This window comes from Phaenicophaeus curvirostris, chromosome Z, assembly GCF_032191515.1.
Source record: "Phaenicophaeus curvirostris isolate KB17595 chromosome Z, BPBGC_Pcur_1.0, whole genome shotgun sequence".
NCBI lineage: Eukaryota > Metazoa > Chordata > Aves > Cuculiformes > Cuculidae > Phaenicophaeus > Phaenicophaeus curvirostris.
The window spans coordinates 41991980-42012479 of record NC_091431.1 but is presented as its reverse complement, the minus strand read 5'-3'; the positions used below and the strand labels follow the sequence as shown (position 1 = coordinate 42012479).

Genomic DNA, 20500 nt, shown 5'->3' with positions numbered 1-20500 from the left:
CTGCTTACATTGTATGCCTGGTTTGAAACTGGTATTTGAATAGCAGATGAAAAAAGATTTACATAAGCATGAAGGCAAGGTTGACTTTATTTTAGGAAATCTGTATGTTTTTCCTAGCCTCTTAGTTTGTCTATCTGCCTATCTTTTTGGCATAAGAACACATTTTGAGAATCAGTGAATTCACAATGGAGAATCTACAGATGTTGTGCTAGACGGAGAGAACAATACACTGGAACATCACAACGATGTTATGGCACCCTCTTCCTAGTTAGACTTAAATGTTACAGATAGTTTTAGTTTGCTTGTCTGTTGAGTGACAGCCTTTGCTAAGAAGTCTCAAGTCGTTAATATCTTGTGAACGTGTTCCTGTGATTAAACTGGTGGTTCTCTCCTAACATGTTGTTTGTCCATGAATAGGTGTTGTAGTGACTGTGTTATCTGTTATCTGTTATGTATAGTCTGGACCAAGACTTTCTTGGTAGCATGTTTGTCTCTGCAGAAAATTGTGGTGACCAGATGATTCTTTATCCTTGTGTAAGTTTTCTACCAAAGGCATCTTTAAATACTTTTTTCAATAAATTTTAAAGAATTGGCACTTGCAGGATATTGGGAGCCAGTAAAGGAGTAAGTGTCATACAGTTTTCAGCTGTGTTTGTTCTCTTTATTTTTCCCCCAAAGGCAAACAAAGTGTTTAAAGCATTGATTGCTAGGTAGGTAGAGCCCTGCATTAAAGATGAAGTACAAAAGAAAATTCCTACAGGGAAGATCAAAGCTCATCAACTGAAAACACTGACTTATTGACAGCAGGCTAGACTTTTGTGCCCTCAAAGAGATCTATAAGAAATCTACTGTCAGGTGTTCTAAGCTGCACGTATTGGCCAAGACAGAAAATGGAAAGTTCAGTTGGAAAGTGCTATGTTCTGTGAGCCCTTTTTATAAAACAAGGGGTTTTGCTTCAAAGTACTTGAACAAAGGATTTTTTGTGACTTCATGGTTTTTATTGACATAGGAGTCATGAGCTGAAAGGAGGAGGAGCAAGGCAGCAAATTATTCATCTTTCTAAATATTTTCATTGAATGTACTCACCATCTGTAAACATGAAAGGGAAGCACTCAGCTCCTTCAGAATGTGTAACTGCTATGCCCTGGAGGTGATTTTATCAGGGAATGCTACCTATTAACCACAGTCAGCTAAGATACTTTCACTGCAATTTTTATTAAATACTTTTAACTCATTGAATATTTTAATAATGCTGTGAGAAAACAATGTATTCAGAGTACAGAAAAATCAGTCTTGTGGTACCTGTAAGTACAGCAGTTTGATAGGCTGAAAGAGTTGGGGTGGTTCAGTCTGGAGAAGAGAAGGCTCCATGGAGACCTTATAGCGACCTTCTAGAACCTGAAGGGGGCCTACAGGAAAGCTGAGGAGGGACTTTTTACGAGGGCGGGTAGTGACAGGACTAGGGGAAAGGGCTTTACATTGGAAGGGGGAAGGTTTAAATTAGACATTAGGAAGAAATTCTTCACGATGAGAATATTGGGGCACCGCCACAGGTTGCCCAGGGAAGTTGTGGATGCTCCATCCCTAGCAGCATTCAAGGCCAGGTTGGATGGGGCCTTGAGCAGCCTGATCTAGTGAGAAGTGTCCCAGCCTGTGGCAGGGGTGTTGGAACTGGATGATCTTTAAGATCCCTTCCAACCCAAACCATTCTATGATTAAGCAGTGATTGAGAGAAGTATGTGATGAAGACTCTTACATTCAACATTTTAAGCAAATAAGCTCAAATCCCTGTGAATTAAAAAAAAAAAATAAAAAAAAAGGTTTAAGTTAGACTAAAATGCATTTAGTTATCTTGCATCTCACTTTACCATGTCAAAAGAAGTTGCGTGTAAGTGTCTGAAAGGGCCTGCAGTAATAACCATTCTACACTTGAAGTGAAAGAGAGGTTAATGAATGAGCATCTCTGAAGATACATTTATTCTTTAAGAAGCAAAAGCACTAGATATTTTAAGCTTTCAATGTTGATTATTGTAGACGGTATTGATTTCTATAGACTTCGTACTGGATAGTGGACTTGAACTCCAGAGTATTTGACAGCAGCATCATTTGCATCTTACAAGTGCATCACCATTTGTGGAACAAAATTCTTTCTGCCTTATCTGTGGTCGTGGAAGGCTGCAAGCATTCTGAAATTCGAAATCTGGGCTAATAAAATCTATTTTAAGTTGCTTTCTTACCCATAATCTTAAAAAATTATATACTGAGGATTAGTTTGAAATCTAATTGCAGCCTTTCTATGATTTATTTATGTCATTGCTCTTCATCTCTTATGTTCTGGACCTCAATTAGGCAAGGGTGTTCTCTGTCCTTCACACTGGAAGAGTGAAAAGACCTCTACCACTGGGACCAGAGAAGCTGCTCTTCACCTCTGTAGCTCAGTTATTGGAACTTTGGACTTGGAGGCTGTAAGGGAAGGAAATGGGGGAGAGTGTTCAAGGTCAGACTTTTTGCATAAAGAGAGGAAATGAGCACAGTCTTCCTTTCTAATTGTGTTTGAAAAAAAGGTCTGTATCTTTTTGAAAGGGCTTGCTGTGTTCTCTAGTGGAAGGAAGTACTTCTGTGAAGCCTGGAGTTGCTTGGGAGTTAAGCGTGTTGTTGTCAGTAGAATTTTCTCGTCTCTGCCTTAATGGCTGCCTCACTGGCATACTAGCTTCTGTGGGTCACTTTCATAAGTTACCAGATTCTTCCCATGCATTGTTGAAGAGGTATTGAAGAAGGGCATTAGAACCTGCACAATAGTTTTCACAGTGTGCCGAAGTGGCAAGGTTTCCCAGTGTTTCTGCCCATTTGGTATTACTCTCACCTAGTTCTGTGGTGTTCTAGCTATGAATTTAAAACTCCTCAGTGTATGGGAATATGTATTACCCATGTTAGAAACGTTCATAGAGTTCTGATAACCAGCTGTGGTTAAATACAACTCTTATTTTTGTTTATGATGTCAATGTTTGAGATGGATTCCTGTTCAGATATAGAAGCCTTGAAGTAGTACACCTCAGACAGAGTGGCCTACATTTTTTCATGAAATAGCCCTACATTTCTTTATCTCTCTTTGTGGAGTTTTTATCTTATAGATTAAAATTTTTGTGACAAGATGGACATAGGAGATATGATATGTCTTATTCCAGTTTCTGTGCAGATTATCTTGTGTTAAGGGACATTTGGTTCTTGATGATGGCAGCAAACTTCTTAAAATGATTTGTGTGACAAGTACTGTAATTCCAGTTAAAAGGTAATCTCATAATCTTTTGTTATGTGCTACTTTTTGATACATGATAAGGATATGCTAATCAGTTTCCTGGAATGAGTGTCTTTTATTTAAGCCTTTAGCTCCATTGCTCTGGAAAGATGAATTCCTGGGAAACACAAAGCAGTTTTTATATAAAAATAGTATGTCTTACAGTGTGTCTGGCTGCCAAAAAGCTGGGTCGGAATGCTGACGAACAGTGGAGGAAAGGGGAGGAATGTGGAATTTACCATGAGAAACAGAATTATTAGTTCATAAATTTCACTCTTTGTCTTGTTCACAGAAATGTAGTGATGTTCTATTGTTTGTTTTATGTGTTTGAGGCTGCCAACTCTTACTCAGCTGGAGCTCAAGGTCTCTCAGAGTTTTAAAGCCTTTCTCATGTGGCCTGAAAAATGTCTGATAACTTGGTCTGTTTTATTTCTGAGGCTGAATATATTGCCATATTTCTGAGACTTTGGGTTGCTACTTAATGACCATCCCTTTAGCTTTCACTGTGCTCTTCCTTCTCCTCTGCCTCTAAATATATTGACCTTTTCATGTTCTGCTAAATGTGTCATTTTGTATTAGCTTGGTAATTTTGCTATGTTGGGGAGACTGCAAAGAATACTTGAGTGATGCTTCATCTCTATATCTGCAGAAGGTATGCATGGTGATATGTATATGTGCATGCAGTAGTTTGAGGCTAGGCGTGTATGAAATTTCTTACTGCTTCTAAGTCAGTGAAGCATGAAATTCAGGTTCCAGCTAAAAACAAAAGAAATCCCCCCCACCCACCAAACCGCTTCTTTTTTTTTATTTTTTCTTTTTTTTTCTTTGTTTTTACTCATTTCACCATGAACTGCAGTGTTAGGTAAGACCCTTCCAGGCAGTGTGAGAGAGAACACATTCCTCAGCCAGTTAACAGTGCGACTGGTTAAACTTTAAACTACTTCTTGACTTCAATGACTACATACTTCTTGATGGCTTACCGTTATTTAATCCTCTATTTTCTGGTGTCTCCACAATGCACTGCTGGTGTCTCCACAATGCACAACGGGTATCGAGGAATTCTAGCTACTGCCACCTCTAAGCACTGCAGTTTTCATAGTGGTATCTCTGTGGTGGCTCCGAAGTTCATGTTTCACCAGTGACAGGCCTACTGGCATAATGGACTTCTTATCTGAGAGGAGCTTCTTCTTGTTCACTCCTATGTGTGCCACTTTGAAGGCAGTTCACTCTCACCTTGCTATTAGACTGAAGTTGTTTGAATACTGTCTTAAGTAGGCACCAGGAGATAGCTACATGTCACACTTAAATCGTGTCTATGTGTATGTAGAAAGTAACAATGTCAGTTCATGTACTGTTGTGGGATTTACCAGCTACTAAGCATGAGAACTGGAAGGGACGTCTTTTTACCTTCAAAGTACTGCAGAAAGGGAGAGAAGTTCAAATGGATTCTCCACCTGCAATTCAGTTGCAGATTGGAATGGACTTGGACTTTATCCAAAGACAACCAATCTGTATCAGATTGGCAGTGCTAACTGTTTTCACTTTTTTTTTTTTAACGTAAAACCAAGTGGACAGTTTATTGTGTAGCCCCCTTGCCAGTGTAGCTATTTATCCAATGTTGTGCTGGTCAAGTATGGCTCCTCTGTCAATAAGATTTGGTACTCTAGGCCTCGTATACAGGAAATGTTTTACTGGGGGCTGACCGCACTCTGTCAAGCTGGAAGAACATTTAATTCAGTAGTTAAGTGACTTCACAGTTACTAAAAGATTGTTTATTATCTGGACAGGAGATGGCTCCACCTTACCATGTTCAAGAGGCGTCAGCATTTCTAACACCAGGTGGAAGTGGCCAGCACACATCCCAAAGATGTGTTAAGGCCTGATTTGAGTTATGAGTAGGGAAAAAGCATAGGGAAATGCTTTTGAGTAGGAAGAAGAAAGATCTTAATCTGAATATGGAAGCACACAAATGTAGTGTATAGATGATGATCCAGATATGAGATACATGTGTGTCCTTTTTACTTAAAACTTTGTCTTGGCTGAGTGTTTTACCTAAGGATTGGACCTCAGCAGTGGGGAAGTGTAAGTATACCAACAATCTCTTAGTAAAACGAGACTGAAAATTCATATATAAGTGGTCTAAATAGAACCAGAGAAAAGGAATATTACTTTTACTACCTTATCTAAACTTCATAACTGTTGTAGGTGTACTTTTCTCTCTTTCCTATTGTTTCCAATGTTTCTTATCTGAAGAGTATTTTGATGTAAATGCAAATGTCAGATGTGACATTTTTGTGGCTGTGGCATAGCACAAACATAGGATACTGAATTACTCTTTTAATAAAGAGTGCTCTGGTATTCATGAATATTGCAGTACTTAGAACAGAAAGTTCTGTTGAGAAATGAGAAGCCACATTACTGAGAAATGTGGAAGCCACAGAGGCCACTTTGGAAGGTGATACTGCAAACTGTTCGTATGCAGAAAATGTCTCCTAGAAATCACGTTAGCATTGACATGCAACAGGACATGGGGTAAAGGTGACTGAACCTTAACAGATTAGAGTAAACATATAGCATGGTTGCCCACAAATTCTAAGGCTGGCATTGAAGGTTTTTAGTAATTTTCATTTGCTGCTTCTCAAAATTCAAAGTTCTGTCTGTGATATCATGGGAACAGATGCCAGATATCTTTGTTCTTAAAATTAAGACTGAAGTTGACTCAGCTTGACTATATGAGTATCTTGAATGGGTTTGTGTGTGGCATCTTATTTTAAGATCTGTACCTTCCATGTATCCTGTTAGGTGCACGTGGAAGTAACAAGTGACTGCATCTCATTGAATAGCCAAGGTTTTTAGTCTTGGATAAGCAAATGCTTTGTAACCACCGGAAAACCCACTTTTTTAGATCCAGTCTTGAGATCCATCTCTGTGACTTGGACGTGGAAAGAAGCTTACCAGGCTAAACCAGAAAGTATTTCAGTTTGACTCCCAGTTGAGAGACTCTAGTCTGGATGTCTGTGGCTGCAACCTTTATCTAAAACTTGTTTGTGTTTACACAGTTTCTTCTTTCTAGAAAGGCATTGTGTAAAGTTTTCAGACACACACAGTTCAGTAATGATACTGATTCTCATGTTTTCTAACATGATTCTGGTAGCAGTGTATTTCTGTTCGTTAAGACAGGAACACAGAATTCCTCTCCTCATCCCACTTCTCTCTTTGGAATTGTTAGTAGGTTATTACAAGTTAGACTTGCCCCTGACATTTTTTTCTTTAATTCCCTCCCATAGTGTGTAATGGATTCTTCTCACTGATAGAACACGCACCTTCTCACTGTGAGTGCAAGTGTGTATTAAGTATCAGTACAGCCTGTTTGAACCTTCACTAGGAAAATGTACTCAGATTTTCTATATAGCGGGATTTTTTTTGCAGCTGTGTTCTTCTGAAATAAAACTTCAGACTGATGTTCACTTAAATAAAGAACGATTCCAAGATTTTTTTCCTTAGAGCAATCTAAGCAAATCTGAATTTCTTTATTTTTAATCACCCTGTACTGCTTACTAAGGCTTATGTGCATTTGGCTGGTTAGATATCTCTTAGGAAGGACTTTGTTAGAATTTGCTAGATGTATGGTGAACCATAAGCTTCAGTGATCAAATCATAGAATCCAGGAAAAAGAATATTCATTGCTCCACCAGACACAGACAACATCTACATGGCTTGCTGTACTTTTCCTGCAAGATCATTTAAGCATCTAAATCTCTCGTAGGGGGTGTCAGGTGCCTATGGTGTTAAGCGAAGATTAAGGTTTACCTGGGTAACCTGAGACTTTTGAGGAGAACATAGTTCACTCTTCAGCTTCTAGCAGTACAAGAAATTAGTGGCAGTTCCTGGCAGGTCACTGACAGTGTCTTGTCTTGAGTAAAAATACATTTTATTTTTCTCCGTAGGTTTTCTGAAAGGTCCAGTGAACTAATTTAAATAAGATTTTAAAAATGAAAGTTGTAACAAGCTAGTGCTATGAAGCAAAGCTTTAACAAATCAAACTCTAACAGGAATGGAGCAGGAGCTGAGATTCCTAACCTTGTGAAGAAACTTCAGTTTTGAACAAATCAATTTTCTTATGCTGTCATATGGGGATATGGTCTGTGAGATGATGCTTCTGTCAGACACTTTGATTTCAAGTTTCTAATTTAATTTCATTGTATGTACTGTCTTGACTCTCTTTGAATACTTTCCATTACACACCTTTCAGGTACATCTAGCTTTTCTTTGGTTGGTGCCTAGGGTTCATACCTCTTTTACAGTAGGCTAGGCACACTGTTCTGTTTGCAATTAGAAGCCTGTTTCTCACAATCCAGAGATTATCAGTAATCTCTGTAGCTGAAACACTAATTTTCCTGGTCCTTCTCTTCATAGGCATGCTAATTCTAGAAGTTAATACTTCAGTGACTTGTGACAACTCAGGCAACTGAACCATCTAAAAATATGTCTTGATTTTAAATGGAATTGCTCTTATTCAGACAGCAAAGATATGCAAAAGTACTCTTAAAGGTGTCTGCTTGCTCCTTCCTGTCTTCCCTTGTTGTCCCACGATTTTCTTATGACTGAAGTTTTTATTTTTCTGGAAGTTTGCAGTTCCTTTGGACTCTGTCTCTTGTCCTTGTAATTAGCGTTCATCATGTATGCTCAAGGAGATAGACTCTACTTTTAAAGAACTATACTAAGAACTCACACTTACATGCTCTGTCTGGGGAATGTGATTGCTGCAGTTTTTCATTCGTGCGGATGCCCTCACTCAAGGTATTATTTATTCCTTCTGGTTCTAGTTTTCTTCTTGAGATTGATGAAATCTAGCAGTTCTAGGGACATCCATTTGAGAGGTTAATTTAGCCATTTTGGTAGCTGAAGAGAGACTGAAATGAAGGCATAGCTCTGCTTTGAACTGATGCTCAGGAAATAAGGCTTAGAAGTCAAATGCAGGACAGAGCTTGAGAACTAGTAAGTTATTCTGAAAAACTTTATTTGCAGAATCACTTATTTTCTTTTTCCCGTTTCAGTGTTTGCTGGGAGAAAACCAGCCAAAGACAGAAAAGCATTCTTTTTCTTGAAGGGTATGCAGTGACATATTCTCAGTGAAGTTTGTTACTTCAATTTATTTCTTAAAAAAAAACCTGTAAATGTTGTGGTAGGTACCATCCTCACTGTTTCCTTTGCTTTTCTTCTCAAACTTAGAAGAGAATTATTTTCAGGCTTACTTTTAAAATGTTATTGGAAAAGAAATGAAATCTACATCACCTACAGTTGTTCATTTACTACATTTACTAGACTGGCGTTATGCTTGTGTAAAACCATCCTGTTGACGTCTGTTGACCTGCTGGTCAGTGTTATGGAGGATGCTAAGGAGTCCTTACAAAACAAACCAGGAAGTAGTTTTCTAATTCTCTGTTAAGGGCAAAGGGGAGTAATACTGTAAAGAGTCTAAATCAAGCTATTTTAAAGAATATTTCTAGCAATATAGAAGTACAGTGTGAGTGTTTGTTCAGGATATGTAGATTTGGTTTTTTTTCTAAGTATAACCAGTTAAAACTTTTTGGAAGAGGCAGAGTTTAAGCCTTTTGACAGACCGTACTGTGGAGTAGGTTTGGTAAGCTCTGTGCTGTTGCTCCTTTTCTCTTTATTAGGCCTTCTGTGGACATCAATTTCAAAAGTCTTTCCTTTTATGTGTGTGGGTGGCTATACAGAGTTAAATTTATTGCTAAGAACTTTTATTTTAACAGCTGTTAATGTTTCTCTCTCTTAATTATTCAGAATCAAGATGCAGTCTCACGTACGTGCTACTTTGTTTTAGTTTTCCAAAATCAATAACTTTGATTATATTTATGTAACCTTAAATATGCTTATATTAAATTACTTTTTAATATTAATTCCTACTTCTTGATCTCCTTTATTTAACTGGAAGCTAAGAGACTTTTGGGATGAATTTTTCTTTTAAATTCAGTTATCAGTCAGAGTGAAAAGACCTTTTTGATAGCAAATAGTATAGTTAAAATTGCGTGTGAATTTCCATTATAGTGGATCTTTAATTACTGCCTTTGGTGCTTCTTCCAGCTGAAGTTCTGTGTCCAGGCCTTTATCTGGACATAGTTACCTGGTGATTGTTTTTCTATTTATTGTAACTTGAAAGAAATATTTTCAGCTTGGAAAACCCCAAGGTTAGTAAAAATAAGGACTAATCTTTGACTTTTTGTAGGCAATCCAAATTTCCAATTCCATTCTTAGCATTGTGCATTTTGTGCTTTTCTAAATGTTGGAAGAACAGATGAGAAACATGCAACAGTTGAATTCAGAGAATCCCATTTTGCTTAAACTATACATGCATGTATAGTTTTTCTTCTGTGTGATGAGATTTAGTAACTGACTAAAGTAGTGAAGTGTATTTGTTAAAAGATATCGTGAACGTACTGATAATTGCTAGACAAAAATGTAACTGAATATTTACAGTTCAAGGAATGCAATGTAAAAAAATACTAGGTTAGTGCTTTAAAGCATTACTGAAGTTACAGATTTTTGTTGTACTAAAACTATGACTAGTCTAGGGCTGCAAAGCAATCTCTTCTGAGCACCTTAATTGGAAATTAGGTGCCACAGCCAACATTTTTGATGAATTCTGTATCTTCTCTGTGCTTCATCTGCCTGTTCACTGAAACTCTAGATACTTCCTTGATACTTCGTTGTATTTTGGAACATACAGGATGTGGTTATGTTGCCTCAGATGACAGCTTTGGTGAAAAAGCAAATCATAAGGGAATAGATAGTATATTCAGTTTGGGCTTTCTGTTCTCTCACTTTAGCTGCAGTTTTCTTGATTGTAGAAAATACAGCAATAACAGAGTGCTACATCGGTTTCTGTAACTAAATAGAAAATAATAATTAAATAGTCTAGATATGTAAATATTATTTTTACGTGTATTTCTGGGTATGAGTTTTCATAGTTCCAAAGTAGAAGTAGTTCAGGTACATCAGGAGTCCTAATATACTGAATGAATAGAATAGTCTGTGTCTTGTTTAGCACCTCTCTGGACTAAAATTTCTTCAAAATGTACTTTTAGGCTGCTATGGTGAGAATAAAGAAACTAGAAGAAAACATTGAAGCAGAGAGAGCAGCACATATGGAATCCAAATTCAATTCAGAGATCATCCAGGTAAACTTTTTATGAAATAGTTTGTAGAAGTTTACAGTAAAACATTTGATGAAGTTGTAAAAATAGCAATCTTTCAAAAATATTAGGACCATTTACTTGCTTTAGGAGAGAATAGAAAAATAGCTACTTTTCAGGGAATGTTGCAGTTATTGAATAAATAATAAAGTAAAACACATGGGTAAGTGTGAGAATTCCTACTTGCATTTAAACAGTGAGGTAAAATGTTTCACAGTAGTTAAACACTGCACTGCTGTTGAAATGTACTGCCCTTTGTCTTTTGTATTTAGACATACAGTGGCTACATCCAATTTGTCTAGGAGTGAAAGCCTAATGCATCCTGAAACTGTAGTTCTAAATATAATTATTCAGAGTACATTTCAGCTTCATTTAAAGTTATCATATCTGCGGTTACTAGTAAAGGTTCATTATATGAAAAAAGTAGTATGTATGCTTGAATATTAATTCTTTGTATTAAACTTTATCACATGGGGTTTGAACCTATAAGGCAGTTACTGTTTTTTTTTGAAAAGCAAGTGAGAAAAAGCTATGATGACTCCTTAGTAATCTCATACTAACTAAAAAACCAAGCCCTTCACACTGGACTTTTTCAAAAGATAAGGAAAACCCCAGAATTTGTTGTCTCTTTTTTCTTACTTTCTGAGAAACAAAAATAAGTACCGCCATTCTTCATTCAGTTATTTTCTCATTCACATGATCTTTTCTATGTACAGGCACTTAAATCTTTTAAAGATCTGATTAAACTAGTAGAAAGGAAAGATTTAATTTTATTAATTTCCTCTTTCTACTTTTCCCGTACACAGAGGAACTGGGAGGGTAACATTCCTTTAAGTTAGAAACTTGTCTTTAATGGGTGAATTACTGGTAAGGTTTTCTTCCTCGTTCATATGCATGCACAGGCTTGAAGTGTGCTTTGTGCTGAGTAGAAGTGTAGCCTTTACTGTTAATCCTGTGCTTTCGTGAGTCTACTCAAAAATTAGAATTCTTCTGGAAAACTTTAGTAATAACTGAAAAAGGGAACATCCAGATACTACCAATTAGAGAGAATGAAAGGTGGTTTTGATGAGCATGTCTCCTTGTCTCCATTTTGAACTGTATATGTTAATACATTTTTACATGTGTTCAGTGCTTTCTATGTACATACTTCCATGTAGAATTGATCGAATAAAGTAACCTGTAAAGCAGAACAAAACATAGAACAGCGTTAAAGATCGTGATAGTTTTTCATAACTTGCTTTAATTGTTTTCTGTCACTTTGTAGTTAAGAATTAGAGACCTTGAAGGAGCTTTGCAAGTGGAAAAAGCTGGCCAAGCAGAAGCTCTTTCAGATTTAGAAATGATCAAGAAAGAGTTCAAAGAGGTAGAAAATGCATATGAGAGAGAAAAACACAATGCCCAAGAGAACTTGGAAAAACTCAATATGTAAGTTACCTTTTCAATTCATTTCACCATGGCAGTAGGTAGCTTAAGTACTTTACGTTCTCTATAGTTTTCAGTCACTAGAAGATGACACATTCTGATGCAATTTGCTAAACCAAGACAATGTTCAGAACCTGACATTCCATTAATAACAGGTCCATATCAGTAGCCATACGGTTATGGGTAGGTGGGGAAATAACTGATCTGCTACAGATTATTTGACAAATGTTAATAGTTACTATGAGGTCCTGTCTCCTGTAGTCTTTGGGAGGGCTTTAGGAAAATGTCTGTGGGAGGTTTTTTGCATTTACATTATTATGAAAATATTGATTTTCAGGGTGCCAGATGAATCTTTAAGACTCGTGTCTAGAAGTTGTGTATAGTTTATAGTGGATAATCTTAATTTTCAGCTTTTGATCAGTTGTGGAAAAGTTTTAACTTAGTAACAAAAAAAATAGAAAAAAGGATGAAGTGTGTAAGACCAGACAAAATCACTTGGAATTCCTTTCCTGCTCAGCACAATCTGCTGTGTCTAACAGACAGTTTTTGGAAGAAGAACTTTGTTTTTTTATTTCCCATGCAGATACAGGATGCACAGTACCATGTGTTTTTCCCTATCTAAAACAAGTATGTGCTGGAGTGAGAAAATGTCTGAAAGAAAAATGGTGTTGGAAAACAGAGAACTGAGGAGTAGGTGAAATAAAGGATAGTAGTGGGTGAATTTTAGGGAAAGAGGAGGCTTAAGAAGACTTTAAGTGAGTGGTGCACCGTAGGGGTGTGGGAAGAGACTCAAGGTAGTAGACTGGGTTGGAAAAGGAGGTGGTATCTCAGTCTAGGATTGTATAGGTATGTACATGTAGATGTTTATGTTGATTTGTTCACATGAGCAATAGTGGAGAAAAAAGAAACAGGTTTTCCTACATGTAGGAAAGTTTGAGGGCCTGAGAGATTATTTCTGTAAGGATGGTTGTACAGGTGTTTTTACTAACGTAGTTGAAAACCTTGACATCAGGAAAAAATATTTCACGGAAAGGGTCATTGGGCACTGGAAGAGGCTGCCCAAGGAGGTGGTTGAGTCACCATCCCTGGAGATGTTTAAAAGACAGGTGGATGAGGTGCTGAGGGGCATGGTTTAATGACTGGTGGGAATGGTTGGACTCGATGATCCTGGAGGCCTTTTCCAACCTAGTGATTCTGTGATTCTATGACTCTAATTGTGTATCAGAATGAACTCGGTCTGATAGCCAAACAGTGCTTTTCACTACATGCAATCATCTGTTGATTCAGGCAGTTAATTAAGTTGCAGCTTCTGCCAACTGATTTTTTTTAAAACATCCAGATTATCTTCTGTGATTTCAGAGAATGCAGGACTTTACATGAAAGTTATCACAGTTAAAAGGTTTGGTGGTTGTGTTAATAGAATTGAAGAAACAATAACAGCCTATCCTTACAATTTTGTTAGTCCAAACACCTAAATTTCCAGAGCTCCATAGAGATTGATAGTGAAGGTCAAGCTTTATCTCAGATGAACATCAGTATACTTGATTCCCTTGAGGAGATTACATGGTGTGGGTGTGCACTGCCTCATCTGTTTCCTGTGCCTTTTTTGTTCTTTGAAGCATACAGGTATTGGTAACATTGGTGAATATCAGTGATTGCTTTCACCGGATCCCTTCAGAGAGAATACAAGAGCCTTTGATCTACTTACCTTTGAAGGCTGTGGTCCTTGGACTCCAGGCAATGTCAGGAGCATGGCTTTTTCTTTTAAACCATGATTTGGCATCCTAACATACTTTTCCTTTTTCTGGAGAAGTCCCAGGAGTTTATCTTTAAGCCTCGGTCTTTGGAAAATGTTGGAGACTTTTGTTTATTTTGCTAAAACATTTGTATGTCTTTTTAACTGAACTTGATGTAGGATAAATGATCTCAAATTTGGAAGCTGTGCAAACTGTGAGAATTTGTTTTCTTAGAAAAGGGGGGTTGTAGTAACTGAAACCAAGCAAACAGGATTTTCTAGGTTGCATAATTTATTAATTAGCTCTGAACTCAGTAGCACTGTGCGAATTGGAAGCGACGTGGGATTTGAGTCTCTATGTGAATTTACTTTTATTGAAGAGTGGGAGTGTGACATAGAATAAATTGGTACTGCTTTTGCCGTGCTTCTGAAAGCTATGGGAGTAGAAGCTACTGTGGGGGACAGAAACCAGCAACTTCCTTCTTTTAGAATAAGCAGTAACTATCTACAACTAAAAGAAAAAAAACAACCCAGCAGGAGCATGTTGTTATCTGGAGGACTGATTAAGTACTTTGTCAGCTAAAAAGGTACACTGATCTATAAGAAATAAGTCAAAATCAGGAAGTGACTGTATTGACTCAGAAGTTTCAGAGTTGGAAGAACTTTGAGCCCATTTCCTTACTTTCAGTTCTAGGGACACAAGTGGTGGGAGAAGAGATAAAGAAATGAGGCACTGCGATGTTCCTGCTGCTAAAAGTTACATCAAAGACCAATTCAGATTGGAAAAAAGGATTGTGGGAAATCTGTAGTTCAACCTTCTGTTCAAACCAGCATCAGCAGTGAGATCACGTTGCTCAGGGCTTCATCTAGTAGGTCTTGAAAACCTCCAAGAATGGAGAACAGGCGGCCTCTCTAGGAACCTGTTACGCTGTTCGACTGTCGTTAAGGTGGAAAAAGTTTCTCCTTCTCCGAAAATCTTTGGATTTGATTTATGACTGTTGTCTCTTGTCCTCTAGCCATGCCTCTATACCTCTACACCTCTGGAAAGTGACTGACTACATCTTGATAACCTCCCTTTAGATACTGGGGGGCCAGCTACGCATCTTGAGGTTATCTCTTCTCCATCCTGACAAGAGAAATTTCACTCAGTTCTATGAACTTCAGCCCCCAAGGGTCAACCATGTTGTTGATCCTCCTGTGAGCTTACTCCAAGTTTTCTCTTGTATTAAGGGGGACGTATGTGCATAAAACTGATTATTATCCTAGATGTGTTGTAATGAGTGCCAAATAAAAGTTGATTAGTCACTTCATTGATATTCTGGCTATACCGCTACTAATACAGCCCAGGATGCTGTTAGCTGTCCCTACTTGTATATCATGATGCTTATTTCTGGCTAGCTTGCTGTCTACCAAGATTACCATGTCTCTTTTGAGCTTAGCTGCTTCCTATCCAGTTACCAGCCATGTCACTTCAGGGGGCTTTTGCTTCCTAAATTCAGATCTTTGCACATGTTATTGTTGGATCTCAGAAAGTTCATGCTAGCGTGTTCCCCCTCACTGGCTAGATTTAGGGAATGACAGCCCTTCTCTTGAGTATATAAATTGTGCTATGACCTACCTCCACCCAGTTTATTACCTGCAAATTTGGTGAGATTGCATTCTTGGCCTGGTCCAGTTGATGGATAAAGAGATTAAACAGCTTCTAATACAGACTACTACAGTATTCCACTTGTTGCCACCCACTACCATCTGAACTTTACCGTCAAATTTTTTTTTATCAATGTAGCTCACATCTAGACTGAAGTCATAGATTGGCTCTAAGAATACTGTGTGAGTCAGGCCCAGACCTGACCACGGTATTCAAGGTGTGGTCTCACCGCTTCCAAGTACATGGGGAGAATAACCACCCTGGACCTGCTGGTCACGCCGTTTCTGATACAAGCCAAGATGCCATTGGCCTTCTTGGCCACCTGGGCACACTGCTGGCTCATGTTCAGTCGGCTGTCAGCCAACACCCCCAGGTCCTTCTCCTCCAGGCAGCTTTCTAGACAGACTTCTCCTAGTCTGTAGCACTGCATAGGGTTGTTGTGCCCCAAGTGCAGGACCCGGCATTTGGCCTTACTAAACCTCATGCCATTGGTCTCAGCCCATTGGTCCAGCCTGTTCAGATCCCTTTGCAGAGCCTCCCTACCCTCCAGCAGATCCACGCTTCCACCCAGCTTAGTATCACCTGCAAACTTGCTAAAGGTGGACTCAATGCCTTCATCCAGGTCATTGATAAAGACATTGAACAGGGCTGGACCCAGCACTGAGCCCTGGGGGACGCCGCTTGTCACTGGCCTCCAGCTGAATTTAATGCCATTTAGCACCACTCTCCGGGCCCGGCCATCCAACCAGTTTTCCACCCAGGAGAGTGTGCGCCTGTTCAGTCCAGAGGCTGACAGTTCCCTAAGCAGAATGCTGTAAGAAGCTGTGTCAAAGGCTTTACTGAAGTCCAAGAAGATACATTCACAGCCTTTCCCTCATCCAGCAGCCGAGTCACTTTGTCACAGAAGGCGATCAGGTTAGTTTGGCAAGACCTGCCTGTCGTGAACCTGTGTTGTCTGGGCCTGATCACCTGGTTCTCTTGCATGTGCTTCATGATAGCACTCAAGATCACCTGTTCCATGACTTTTCCTGGTACAGGGGTCAGACTGACAGGCCTGTAGTTCCCTGGATCCTCCCTGCGACCCTTCTTGTCGATAGGTACAACGTCAGCCAGCCTCCAGTCCAGCAGAATTTCCCCAGTCTTCCAGGACTGCTGGAAGATGATGGAAAGGGGGTTGGCCAGCACATCCGCCAGCTCCTTCAATACCCTTGGATGGATCCCATCCGGCTCCATAGACTTGTGGGTGTCTAGCTGGGCAAGCAAATCTTTAACCACCTCCTCTTGGATTATGGGAGCTTTGTTCTGCTCCTCTGACTCCTAGGTGTGTACACAGAGTGAACAACTTTGTTTACTATTAAAGACTGAGGCAAAGAAGGCATTAAGTACTTCAGCCTTGTCCTCATCCTTTGTCACAGTTTTTCGCTTTGCATGCAGTAGGGACTGAATATTTTCCCTGGTCCTGCTTTTATTGTTAATGTATTTATAGAAAGATTTTTTGTTATCTTTCACTAACTTGGCCAATCTGAGCTCTAGTTGGGCCTTAGCCCTCCTTATTTTTAGTCTGCACAATCTCACTTCTTCCCTGTAGTCCACCCAAGACACCTGTCCTTTCTTCCAAACCTCATAGACATTCCTCTTCTTTTTGATGTCCCTCAAGATCTCCCTACTCAAACAAGCTGTTTCCCTCCCCACCCAGCTCATTTTCTAGCACATGGGGATGGCTTTCTCCTGAGCTGCTAGGATTTCCTTTTTGAAGAGCGCCCAGCCCTCGTGGGCTCCCTTGCCATTAAAGACTGTCTCCCAGGGGACTTTGTCAACCAGCCTTCTGAACAATCCAAAGACTGCCCTCTGGAAGTTTAATGTTACTCTTCTGCTAATCCACCTCTTCACCTCACCTAGAACTGATAATTCTACCATCTCATGATTGCTTTGTCCCAGCTGTCCTCCAACCGTCACATCCCCTACAAGGTCTTCTCTGTTCACAAACAGCAGGTCCAGGAGGGCACCTTCCCTTGTTGGCTCACTTAACCAGTTGTGTGAGACATTCTGAGTGTCATGGTGTTCTGAGTGCAATGTAGTGAGTTATGTGGAAACTTCAGGAGCAAGCTTCGTATTTGAAATCAGGGTTAATGATGCAAGATATAAGATGGAGGCCATATACAAATGACCAAATAAATTTGTGACTGGAAGCCTAACACAAGCATTTGTAGCTGAAAAGAACATAGTCACTTCTTCAAAAGCCTTTCTTATGAACGTCAGTTAAAAAAAAAGGCAACTTCAGAAACTATATGAAGTGCTAACATGATATGTGCCATATCAAAGGATAATCTTTAAAAGTACATACTTGACAAAACTATTTTTGATAAAAATGTTTTAATGTTGAATTCCAGGTTAGAAAGAGAGTGTTTCTCCACAAACAAGCAAATGAATGAGAAGATTGTGGAAAATAAGAAGGTAATTAAAGACCTCTCTGAGAGACTAGAGAATAGCGAGAAAACCTGCAGAGAATTACGAGAAGAGCTTACAGTGGTAAGACAAAAAGCATGTGATGTTCATTGTTTAGAAATTTTTAAACATACTGTGAATATAATCTGCATTTGCTGTGCAGAGTTGTGGAAGACTCTGCCATTGTGTTACTCTGATTTTAATTACATTACTTTGTTTTGTAAAACATGAGTAAATATAATTATTGTAATATGCTGGAGAAGCTAGTTAAAGACTGCATTTTAAGTGATAGGCTATGTGCTTAACTAAAGAGTTATTTGCAGAAAAAAACTGTTTTAAAAGTATGGCTATAACTAGAGAATAACTTGTGTTTGCCTTCCTGACAAAGAAGGCAATTTGTAGATATGGATATGGTCACTTTTGGAGAATGTTGTTTCCACCCAAGCATTTTAATTCTCCAAGCTGTAGTAGCCACCGTTGTAGACTGCTTTATTTCCATTTCACATAGCATTTTGGTTTTAGCGCAAGCATTTGACTGTAAAAATTGCTTTAATGTTGCTTGTTTGAAGGTGACAAGGCAGAGAGATTTTTTTTGTTGTTGTTTTCTTGTGGATAAGAAACGTTAGATGTATTTTCCTGGATTAACTTCTGTAATCTTTCTCTTGTTACATGACCAACTGGGGCTTTTGCACTGTCTCTCTGCACCTCAACTGTGAAGAACAATTTCATCATCCTTCTCATAGCAGCAGGGACAAAGCAAAGATCTTGGGATATCTAGAAACACTTCTTTCCTTCCATTGTGTAGGAGCAATTGCAGTATTTCAATACTTAGCCAATGTAAACTTTATTGCTCCTGTCTTGCAAATTTGTCCTCTTTCTTAGAGCTGTGAGTGTAGAAGTTAAATGTGGTCTTTTCCCTGCTGCTGACAGGCATTGTGCTAATGAGTGAGCCAGGAGCAGAGACCTGCATCAGTGGATCCTCATACTTGTTGGTCTCGTCTGTTCAGTTGATGGAGTTACTACATACATTGTCTTAGTGTTGTTCACTTCCCAGACAGATTGTTAACTAATAAATTGAAGAAAAATAAAATCAAAATCTGGGACAATTACAACTTCTTCCATGCAAGCGTTAATATATTAAAAGGCATTTGTGGGGCTAGTTAACCTGAAAAAGTCATCTTATCAGGCGAAAAAAGAATATGAGGAGACAAAAGCAATTGTCTTCCTGTCTCCCTGTCAGTAACCGTCATTAATATAAAATACAATTGCAAGATGGAAAATTTCTGCTAGGAACCTTGAGTGCTTGCTAGCTCTCTCTGCAATATGAGTTTTCCTTTGGATTTTGTGTTCCTTAATAAAATGTATGTTATATGTGATGAGAATTCAGGACAAAATTCTGTTGATGATCAAGGTTTTTGGTAATGGCAGTGGTATTAGATGGTCTATTAACAGTGGACATTACATTACTGAAAGGTAAAAAGCAGAATAGATTGTCTCAGTTAGAAGAACTGTCTTATTCTTAGAGCTGGTTGTTTTAATTGTTTTGTTGAAACTGTTTCAAACCACAAGACTGTCTTGAACAGGTAATAAAAATACTCATTTTCTGAGGAGTTGTATTAGTGGTTCCCAGTGGGATTAGATTTTTATCACCTTGGATGGCTTTGTATTGCTCCTGAAGACTTTTGTATTTGTTTGGAAAGCAGGACTGATTGTGTGTGGTCTTGTTTACCCAATCCGGACAGTTTTTTGTTATTTTTCTTCCCAAAATGAAAAAAGGAGAAACAGAAAGAAGTATAGATTACATTTTGTATACTGTTACTAGGCTTCTCTATACCCATACTAAAATTATGTGAAAATGGCATTGTTTTCTCTCCTCTTCCCTTCATTTCCCCTCCTGCTTTTTTGGTCTTTCATTACTTTCTTCTATTTTATACTGGTTTTAGATGTCCTATTTCACTCCAGTCTGAAAATCTTATATTGGTACTGCTATAATACAAGTTACTTTTTGTTTGTGAAATATTTGGGAAATATACCGAAACCAGTGAAGACTGTTTGTTTTTAGAAAAGCAGACTTAAGCAAGGGCACAATACATTCTTTAGAAATTTTATATGAGAAAGAACATTTTTTTTTTTATGGCTCAGTTAAATGTATACTAAAGTAGTTATGCTGCTTTTAATTTTAAATATCAGCATGTGGCAGAAGTTTGCCAGAAATTTGCATGGATCAAATGTGATAGGATCTGTTAGTATCAAAGAAAACTGTTTATGAATGTTCAGCATGAGCAGGCTCTTAAGATTTCCATTATGTTTTTCTGAGGAAATTGGTCTCAAGGTTGTCATTATTTCCAGCTAGGGTTTTTAGAAATTTTTAGCTTGAGGTACAGGAATTTGTAAGAATAGCTGTTCTGATTAGGAGCTTGTTTTAAAATAGAACAGCCCTAGCTGTATTACTGCCCAATGGAAAGAATAGGAGGTGTCATTAATACTTTTAAAAATTACTCAGGATATTTAAGTTTCTGGTACCTAGTTGAATGATCCTTAATTCTTAGTGCTGGACATGCAGGAGATGTTGAACCTTTATTTTATTAGAAATGTACCTTGAAATCTGGGGAACTTGCCAGTTCACTCAAATGCATATTAGGAAACTGAAGTAATTAGAATTACTGTATTTTACTATAAATTTTAATTTGGAAGAACTGTGTATTCATTTCCTCTCTTTGTATAGATACTGTCAGGAG

The 20500-nt window shown here is 38.3% G+C and overlaps 1 protein-coding gene across 2 annotated transcripts in view; it reads left to right on the top strand.

Annotated features, from left to right (window-relative positions):
* Positions 1-20500, top strand: part of CCDC171 (coiled-coil domain containing 171) — a 148404-nt gene that overhangs the window by 17874 nt on the left and 110030 nt on the right. For both annotated transcript variants that reach the window (XM_069879831.1, XM_069879832.1), the window contains 3 exons: positions 10405-10497; positions 11777-11937; positions 17708-17846. In XM_069879831.1, coding sequence (XP_069735932.1) covers positions 10405-10497; positions 11777-11937; positions 17708-17846 — 393 coding nt within the window. The remainder of the gene's footprint in view (positions 1-10404; positions 10498-11776; positions 11938-17707; positions 17847-20500) is intronic.